This window comes from Montipora capricornis, chromosome 2 (genome assembly GCF_036669925.1).
Source record: "Montipora capricornis isolate CH-2021 chromosome 2, ASM3666992v2, whole genome shotgun sequence".
In the NCBI taxonomy this organism is placed as follows: Eukaryota; Metazoa; Cnidaria; class Anthozoa; order Scleractinia; family Acroporidae; genus Montipora; species Montipora capricornis.
In genome coordinates this window covers 62,972,497-62,982,496 of record NC_090884.1, presented here as the reverse complement: position 1 = coordinate 62,982,496, position 10,000 = coordinate 62,972,497, and the positions used below count along the sequence as shown (strand labels likewise).

Sequence of the window (10,000 nt, the reverse complement as noted above, 5' to 3'; positions counted from 1 at the left end):
TGTTCTCCAAAATTTCTAATTCTCAAAATCCTTAAATAACCCTATAAAATACCCTTCAAGTACGAAATAGTAATATCATTAAATTTTAATCAGCAGGTTTGACTTCCATGGATTGTTCCATCTGTGTAAGTGTATTGTCCCACTGCACAAACTGCCTTGATAGAAGATTTATCTGTGAAATAATCAATTAAGGAAAGTGTGCAAAGCCTTTACCTCTATTGTCTTGTAACCAACAACAGCAACAAGCTTTTGTCCACATATTCGGTCCCTTAAACTAATATTAAATTTTATTTGACAATTAAAGTTACTGTATACCTTCAGATCGGCAATTTTCTTCAAATTTGAATTTTTCAGTTAAAGTAATGATCGAAATGGGATATCTAATGTAAAAAAGAAATTATTCAAAAAGAATAAATATTGGTGGAGAAATGGTGGTCTTACATTTTGGCCCGAAGTAAAAATTACCGGTACCCGTTTGATTGACAGGCTTAGCACTGTTTTCTTGAATCAATTTTTCACTTGAAGTGGGCACTTTAATGAGCTAAAACTCAAAAGTAATTTGTCCAATTGCCCCCAAAACTTTGACAGTGGCTAGATTAACATGTAAACAAAACAAAACAAATAATTCAAAATATTTCTTCTCCGAGAGCGATTTTTGTAAGAACCCTTCACATCTTTTTAATACTATTTCGAAAACGTTCTAACTTTTCACTGTTACTGAGTATGGCAAAACGCAGACACTTTTTTTAGCGCTTTGGGTCTGGAAACAGAGGAACAATATAAAATAACAAAAAGCAAAATTTGCTTTGACTTGTAGCTTTGAAAGGGTGATTCGGACACTCACATTTAGAGGTTGTGAAAAATCCGACAATTTATTTAATTTCAAAATTCTTGCTATAAGCTTTAATTTGATATAGGGGTTTAGGTATCTACAGTTTAAACTGGATGCCCTACCTCGCTCGGACGCGAGACACCCCTGAAGGTATATGGCAACCCTAAGAGTAAATTATGATGAAAAAAAGTGAGTTGGCTGAACTGAATGACAATAATGTCAAAATAACATGATAAGTATGGAATATTTGAGAAAAAAAGGCCAAGGATACTGCATATGCTGGGGAGTCCCCCACAGCCTCTTCTGCAGACAAGCTCATTACACAATCTTTGGTGATTGGGTGACAAGTCTGCATTAGGGTAGGTAATGTAAAGGTAAAGTCGCACGTTAGCCAACTAGGGTCCATACGGCTGGAGCTTATTCCGGTCTCGTCATGGCATGGAGCAAATTGGAGAATTATGACTTTTCCCTGGATGGGATGCTAGTCCATTGCAGGGGTTTCAATAACTTCTGAAATAGCCGTCCATGATAGCCCATTGAAGGCAGCAGTTTGACAAGTTTATGATAGCATTTTTAGTGAAAATCAAGGCAAAGTAGCCGGCGGTGTGAGGCAAAGCAGGCGGCGGTATACTGCCAGTAACTGGCTTCTATTGAAACCCCTGCATTGCAGGGTTACCCCCCGGCAGTATATAGCCGGTAACAATTTAACATACACTTGGGTGAAGAGAGACAGTGTGGATGGAGTAAAGTCTCTCGTCTAAGGAAACAACACGTAGGAAGAGCTAGGCCTCAAACCATCGACCCTTGGAATTGAGAGACCGGCACTAACAGCTATGCCACCGTGCATCTATACGGAGGGTACTCCTCGGAAAATAAAGAGAACTCAATACCTGCTGTCTCCACTAACAGTTTTTAGAAGTCTACTATTTCCCAACTTGTTGATCCTCAATAATCAACTTTTTCAAGGAACTATTTCATTTTCAAAGACTAAATAAGATACTTTTTGGTTGAATTAATGAAAGGATACAATGTTGTTGTACGCTGCGAGAAGATTATGTAATTTTTCATTGGCTGCACTCAATTCTCCCTGAAAGTGAATAAAACAAAACACAACACCTTTATCACTATTACAAAATTATTTATTTATTTAATCACTTTCACCACAACAGAGAAACAGGCTGTGGTAGGGGTCGCACAACAACGCGAGGCTCCAAATTAAGTGCACCCTTTTTACCCTCCCAACCATGATATACCACAGAAGACAGACCACAACACCGGGAACTACATGCCCTCCTCTTTGCGACAAGTGTGCAGGTTCTTTTACGTCCCACAGGATTATTAACATTGAAGGGTTGTGAGACGGGACCTCTAGCTTATCGTCCTTATCCGAGAAGACTAGAGAGTCTAACCATTTGCAGATGCAATTACAAAGGCAGCACTTTCTCCTCAGTTATTTAAAGACCATGAGTGTTGGTCTGGCCCGAGTTGAACTCATGACCTCCCGCGTGACAGCCTGGTGCTCAACCAAGTGAGCCACCGGTGTGCGTTGGCACTGGTGGCACCTGTTAAAAATGGCATCTTCAAGTTGACCATGAGAATGGAAAGAAGTATTTTTTAAAACACACATTTGGAAATAATTATAACCTTTTGAAAGTTAGTACCTTTTGCTGGATATGAAGTTCAACAAGTGGTTGTAATTTGGCAGACCAAGTAGGTAAATCTGTTTTGAAAAGTATGTAGAAATGGAATGGTCAAAGATAATAAAAATTATCAGTTAAGATGTGAACAGCTGACGAAATAATTACAATGATCAGTATAAACCTGTATTTGACCGATCTACTCCAATATTATGTTAAGTGCAACTGACACACTCGACTTCTCAAATTAAGGTGAACAGTTGGTAAAAACAACAGTGAAACTTAGTGTAAAACAAGGATTGAGGTTGTGAGTTTTCTGGAAAGGGAACTAGGTACATACATGTATGTGACCAAGTGAGCAAGACTTGCAGGTGGATATTTTTGGATTCAAATCCTGCTCTGATGTCCCCCTGGATTTTTATCTCGTGAATTCAACAATTTCATGCTTTGTAAAATGCAAGCCAACTGCCTCTTTCCAGTTGGGATTTTAAAACTGTTTATGTCCAGGTTACATGAACTTGTAAGCTGTATTACCTCTTTACTTATTCTTTTTTTAACCAACATCATGATACTAAAATAATGTACCAGTTGACCAAATCAAAGCTTGAGTATCCTCCTTGAGAACCCCCAGGGTATATCATATTTTTGGCCTTTAGTTTTTCAAATTATGCTCTGGGCTGAGCCCAACAGCCATTCAGCTGTTTCATGATGGCTCCATTTCAGATGGCCAATGCATACATATTAAATAGTATTTTTTGGCAAAAAAGATCAATAATTTATTGACCACATTAACCCTTTAACACCCAAACCAGCCTAAACTGGTCAGACGATTTTACTTGTCAATGGGCAACCCCTGGGGGTCAATGGGTTAACTTGATTAAAAAGTACATCGAGTATAAAGGCATTTCAAAACACTTTAATTTAAAATACCATAAATTCTGTGAGTCTCGTTGAGCCAATTAGAGACAAAAAAAAGGATGATCTCTCATCTTGCCACAACTAAACAAAGAAGTGCAAGGAATGCAAATATCAAATTCCCCATTTCTCTCCATTGTAGTGATCCAATTGCCCACCCTGGAAAAGGCCAAGGTCACCAAGTCCAAGCGAAGGGTCACAAACTAGAAGTATGCATGCCTGTATGCTGAGGCTATGATTTCACTGGTAAATGAAATTTGACTTTGAAAGTAACAGTTGTGGCAACATCAATTCCAAGTCTGCTTTCCCCAACCCTTGCTAGGCAGTTTTCTTTCAGTAATTTGGCAAATATCCCACTGTGGGGTCAGTCCATACGATACAAATCCCCATGCTGGGGCTTATGCAAAAAGGGCAACAGGAGAGTAACCAAAGCTACAAAGAAGATGCTTCAAAATTGTGATTTTTCTGACAATATTTTTCTTAACAAAAAAATACATTTTCAAAGACCTGTTTACAAGTAATTTATTTCTGAGGAACTACATCAATATTGAAGGCAACAAGCAGGGTAAGAAAAAAATGTAGAACTCCACTTGTCCAATGGACAAGTGAGGTTTGGGTTTTACTTGTCCCAACCTCAAGTTGGAGTGAAAGGGTTTTAATAAGTGCACAAATCGATACCCCCAAATGCGTCCCAGTACGCATTGAAGTAAAATGACAGATTAAATCGTAAGTCCTCAACTCATTTCATTTCCAACTTCCAAGTTACTTTTGAGAAAGCGATCTGTTTTACACTAGCAAAAACTTAACTGTATACTAATTTCTCCACTTAACATTTAAACACCAGACATAACTGCCCTTGTTTTTTAAAATTATTTCCTGAAGATTCACTTGTCCAAAGGACAAGTAAGATCGACAATCCACTTGTCCCCTGGCCAAACCACTTGTCTGGAGCAAGTGGAGACGGTTTTTGTCGCACCCTGAACAAGTGATCACCAAGACAACAGTTAGTGAACAATAACAGTCTGTAAAGACGCATCCTTCTCACAGTTATATTACTTTTGCAAAATTTCATGAAATCATATGGATGGACAAGAAGGCAGAAATGCAAAATATGAATTAATACATATTTCCATCAGTAGGGCTAACGCTCACATGGTTCATATGGGATAGAAATCTAGCACTTCACATTACACTCTATTCAGTTAACTCTGTTTAAAATATAAGTGCTACACGGCCAACGTTTGTATAAACGTAACCTTTCCTATGAATTAATACAGCCTGTCAGTTTTCTCTCATTATTAAAATGGTGAAGTAAATAAGGAGAAGTGAGAAAGTTTCAAGGAAGTAAAAAAATGAGTGATCTATCAAACAAGAACTTCTATAGTCTAAATCTTTCTCTATGATGAGACCCTGTAGTTTTCCATATGCAGTCTGTGGTTAATCATTATTGGAGAATGAAACTATAGATGTTACATCAGAAACAATACACCTTAGTAGCCCTGATAAATGACAACAGGTCATTGGAACCAATGAAAAGAGCAGTCTGGAATACATGTAAGTACAGGAAGACTCCCTACTGGTTCCCAGCAGTGCATTTTTTGCACATTTTGGCATAGCAGTAGAGGTATACACTACCGGCTATAGCCTTCTCTAAAAATGATGTTGTTAGCTCGTATATTTAATGGCGTTAAAGTATGGTTGATCAGATAATTTCAAATAAGCAACCAAGCACATAGTATTTTTTAAAATCCAACCAAGTAAGTACACTGTTTTTTCCCTAGAAGATTAAGAACAAACCTTTCAGAGGCTCTGTAGCAACTACTTTTTTCAAATCTTCAACTTGTTTAAGTTGTTCAGCACAGGATCTCACCTGGTCTTCCCCTGGATATAAAACAATGTTTTTTAGTATAATTATTTTGTGAGTTAATAATTACGTACACAATGAAAGCAACCTTTCTTTACAATTTTCTAACCTGCGATGATGATATCCACTTTAGCATCATCGGTCAATGAAGCTTTTTCTAAGAACTCAGGAGACAGAAATGTCTCCAAATCTGTCACTGCAAAAAACAGACGGTGTATTGGCATAAGACGTTTTCCTTTCCTTTTTCCTTTCATTGAGAGACTGTTATTTTTATTGAACCCTAATGAAAAGATCTGAGAGGACAAAATGGGGAGCCCTACTCCATGGAGCACCCTATGGGGCATGCCTAAAAATAATTTATTGGTCAAATTAAATACTTTATCAGCATGGTGAGGTATTTAGAGGTACATACCTTTTCCAGGACTCTGATTGTTACAGTTCGATGCAGTTCACGAATTGGCCGCCATCTTGAAATTTCCATGTTATTTCATGTATCCCTTATTATAGTGTATTTTAAGACAAATATTCATACAAACCGTGTACCCCTGCATACCCATATATACCCTTATGGAATGGAATGGAAAACTTTATTTGTACACAGTAATTTCATCAGATTACAAATGGGTATATATGGGTATACTGGGGCACACATGAGTATAGATCCGCAGGTGTATGGGGGCATATATGGCTGTGTGGGTATACACTGTATACTACATGGGTATGTTATGGGTATACACAGGTCTATATGGGTATACTGGGGTATACGAGTTTGTTTGAATATTTGCCCAAATACTGTACACAAAAAATTAATACAATACAAGATGGGATACATAAAATACCACGAAATTCCAAGATGGCGGCCAATTCGTGATCTGCATCGAACTGAAACAATCGGAGAGCTGGAAAGCTCGAGATAAATAAAGGTATGTGCATCTAAATGCTTCACCGTGTTGATAAAGTATTTAATTTGACCATAAATGATTTTTTGGGTGTACTCCATTTAGGTACTCCATAGGGTACTCCATGGAGTGGGGCTTCGCGTTTTGTCCTCTCCGAACATTAAATTATCGAAACAATAAGACAAGACTTACTTTTCTTCCAGAGTGCTGCTATTCTTGCATACCTCGAAGATATTTTATCAAGACTCTTCTGAATATTATTCAACGTCCCCAAGCACTGAAGGAAAGGGAGACCATTTCAAATTGAGTGATATGCACACGTGAAGGAAAATAATTATTGAATATTCTACTTCTACAAGCTAGGCACCGCAAAAAAGTAGATCATCGATACTTACCGATGAACCATCATGTCTTTGGACATCTTTTTCACTAGTGAGAATTCTTCGCTCCAGGCAAGATATTCGTTTCTCGAGAACGTCTATTTCCAAACCTTTCTCTCTGACCGCCATTGTTACAGCCTTCGAGGGTACCCACACACTTTGACCCTAGGATAATTAGCCACACACATACCTCATAGAAGGCTGTCCTTTTCCTTAAATTTATTTTAACTCCGATACATTCGAGAAGAAGACCTTTTTAAATATTTTACAGCTTTGATAAGAGAACACTGATTTTACCTGCAATGCGCAGAGCGTTTCCTTGAGGGGGCTAATCGAAAAGAACTTCGGGATAGTTGTCCTCGGTGATTGTCCAAAGGGGCGAACTGTCTGATGCACTACCCATCTATCGGCACCAAAAACTTTCGTGATGTAAATCCATGTATATACTCCATGGGAGAATGCCATGGATGCACCATAATACCAATCTATGTACTGTATATAAGAATCACTTAAATCTTCCCGAACTCTTCATTGGGTAACTACTTGGTGTAGGCACTCATATAGTGTTCCCAGCTGTTACGTAACTGTCGTAAACATGGCCACGAAGACATCTAGAGTTCACAACACAATTCATTGGTTCCGTAAAGGCCTCAGGCTGCATGATAACCAGTCTTTAAAAGATGCCTGTGACACAAGTGTAAGCCTGAGACCGGTTTTCTTTATCGATCCAGATTACGTAAAATATGGTAACATCGGCTTCAACCGTTGGCGATTCCTGATACAATCACTCAACGATCTCGACAACAGTTTAAAGAAAATAGGTTCTAGGTGAGAAAAAGTAACTTCCCGGTTACCTTCAGGTGCAAAGCTCATAAATTACGATTCTACCTTTTTTACTGCTCTTTGTTTTCTTCTAATTCTTTAAATTAATTTTATTTGATTTATTCTGAATTTTGTTTATTTGTTTGCAGGTTATTTGTTGTCCAAGGAAAAGCTGAAGAAGAGTTACCAAGGCTGTTTAAAAAGTGGAAAATCACTAAATTGACATTTGAGTTTGACCATGAGCCTGATGCACGAGCAAGGGATTCAAAGATATCTGAACTTGCTTTTCAAAATGAGATTGTAGTTGAAACAAGAATTTGTCATTCCTTGTACGACTTAAACGAGTAAGTAACAAATTTAGTTTGAAGTTCACTCAACAGAAGGTCGATACATGCATTTTCAACAACATTAAGGGAAAACCATTGAAGAATGAAAAGATTGTTGTAACATAGCGGCACCAAATTAGCACCTATTGTATATTACATTTCGCATACGCATATTTAAGTAGGTTGGCACATTATGCATGTAACATAGCGGCACCAAATTAGCACCTATTGTATATTACATTTCGCATACGCATATATAAGTAGGTTAGCACATTATGCAAAAGTAGAGAGCACACACAGCCAGGCGGTGTGTGTGAATAACCAGAATAGAACTCCATCGACATCCGACTACATAGTGGCAGCGTTTTACAAGAATAATCGCTAGAGTCAAATTGAAAGAGGCCAGCAGAAGCGAATTATGGCAACAGCAACGTCTTTTGCGTCGCCACAGATGAACTGGGACGCTCCTGATCCTGATTCTCAAGCGTTCTCAAAGACGCCAATGACGAAGAAAAAGTGAGCTATATTTTACTCTGGTCGGGTGAAAAAGGTCAGGACATTTACAACAGTTGGACATTCACAAAGGAGGAAGAGAGGAAAAAGCCTGCCATTATTTTCGAACGGTTCGAGAATCAATTGGAGCCGAAGACGAGTCATCGAATTCACAGATACACACTACAAGGAATGCGACAAGAACAAAGCGAGCCAGTGGACGATTTTATCTCAAGATTAAAAAACCTAGCAGCAAAATGTCAATTTCGCGACAGCACCGAAGTCGAAGACAGAGTTCTAGATCAGCTTATTTGGGGGTCAAAAAACCCCGATGTCCAGAAGTCCCTCATAGGCCGAGACAAATCATTGACCCTTGCAGGCGCTATCGAGATTGCAAGAAGCCACGAGGCGACAAGTAAACATATGAAGACACTGGCAGGAAGTAGCGAAAGCCATCAAGAGGATAGAAGTGTAGATGCCATTCATAAGGAACAAGAAAGGGAATCCTGTAACAACTGCGGAAAACAACACCCGAGGAACAATTGTCCAGCCTACGGTACACTATGTTGAGAATGTGGCAAAGCTAATCATTGGCAATCTGTCTGCCGATCCAGTAAACGGAAACAGTTTATCCAAGGAAGAAAGCCGGTTTTCAAAAAATCTATTCATACGATTCATCTGAATGATTCATCTATTCATACCGGCGATGAGGACAATGATGAAATTCTCACAATTAGTAGAATCGAGGTTAACACCATAGAGGACACGCAAAATTAGACGGCACACGGCACACGCGATGAAGTCTTTGCAACACTGGAAATAACCCAGCCTGAAAAGAAGCGGAAAATTAATCTCCAGTGCAAGGTGGACACAGGTGCACAGAGCAATGTTTTGCCTATCAGGCTACTTCGCATAATCGCCCCAGAGAAGTTTGATGACGAAGGAAACCTCAAACCAGAAGTACTGGAAAAGAATGAAGCCGTCCTCTCAGCATACGGTGGCTCTGTAATCAAGCAGCTTGGCACTATAAACATCTCGTGCAAGTACAAAGAGAAGAAGATTAACTGCATTTTCTACGTCACGGATACTTCAGGGCCAGCTATCCTCGGTCTAAAAGAGTGCATTGCACTAAAATTAGTCTCCCTCCACTGTACGCTAGGAACAAATCAATTAAACCAGGCTGATCCAACGAGCAGCTTCAATTCCCCAGCTCAAAATCCGGGTACTTGCAAGAAAAGCTCGAGTTACATTGGAAGTCATGTACCACTGGAAGAGCGGCCATCAATCACAAGTAAACAAGAGCTGATGGATATGTACCCAGAATGTTTTAATGGCACAGTTGGATGTTTTGATGACTACACATACCACATCACACTGGATCCTGAAGTATCACCGGTGGTCCATGCACCCCGCAAAGTACCTATAGAGTTGAAAGACAAATTACAAGCTGAATTACATGAGATGGAAAGTCAAGATATCATTGCGAAAGTAACCCAACCTACGGATTGGGTCAACTCCCTGGTCATTAGAGAAAAAGAAAATGGACGACTTCGTTTATGCCTCGATCCCAAAGACCTGAATAAGGCGATCAAAAGAGAACATCATCCCATACCCACTCTAGAGGAAATCACACCCAAACTATCAGGAGCAAAGCTTTTTAGTAAGCTCGACGCTCGCAATGGCTATTGGAATGTCAAACTAGATGATGAGTCCTCGTACCTGACAACCTTCAATACACCATTTGGTCATTGTGTCAATGATGAGAAGTGCGTTATCAAAACAAAGGAGTGCAATTTCTTTGGTATGCTCTACACACCAGACGGTGTCAAACCC

The 10,000-nt window shown here is 39.1% G+C and overlaps 2 protein-coding genes across 2 annotated transcripts in view; one reads left to right on the top strand and one right to left on the bottom strand.

The window, feature by feature from the left end:
- LOC138030717 (dynactin subunit 3-like) overlaps nucleotides 1-7,062 on the bottom strand; it is a 7,524-nt gene extending 462 nt beyond the window's left edge. The window contains exons 1-8 of the mRNA XM_068878598.1: nucleotides 6,825-7,062; nucleotides 6,543-6,692; nucleotides 6,340-6,424; nucleotides 5,358-5,444; nucleotides 5,182-5,265; nucleotides 2,494-2,552; nucleotides 1,860-1,919; nucleotides 1-172 (exon numbers count right to left, since the gene is read on the bottom strand). The exon at nucleotides 1-172 is cut by the window's left edge and continues 462 nt beyond it. Of these exons, the coding sequence (XP_068734699.1) occupies nucleotides 86-172; nucleotides 1,860-1,919; nucleotides 2,494-2,552; nucleotides 5,182-5,265; nucleotides 5,358-5,444; nucleotides 6,340-6,424; nucleotides 6,543-6,692; nucleotides 6,825-6,992 (780 nt within the window). The 5' untranslated portion in view covers nucleotides 6,993-7,062 and the 3' untranslated portion in view covers nucleotides 1-85. The remainder of the gene's footprint in view (nucleotides 173-1,859; nucleotides 1,920-2,493; nucleotides 2,553-5,181; nucleotides 5,266-5,357; nucleotides 5,445-6,339; nucleotides 6,425-6,542; nucleotides 6,693-6,824) is intronic.
- LOC138030709 (cryptochrome-1-like) overlaps nucleotides 7,000-10,000 on the top strand; it is a 12,039-nt gene continuing 9,038 nt past the window's right edge. The window contains exons 1-2 of the mRNA XM_068878590.1: nucleotides 7,000-7,355; nucleotides 7,499-7,693. Coding sequence (XP_068734691.1) covers nucleotides 7,123-7,355; nucleotides 7,499-7,693 — 428 coding nt within the window. The 5' untranslated portion in view covers nucleotides 7,000-7,122. The remainder of the gene's footprint in view (nucleotides 7,356-7,498; nucleotides 7,694-10,000) is intronic.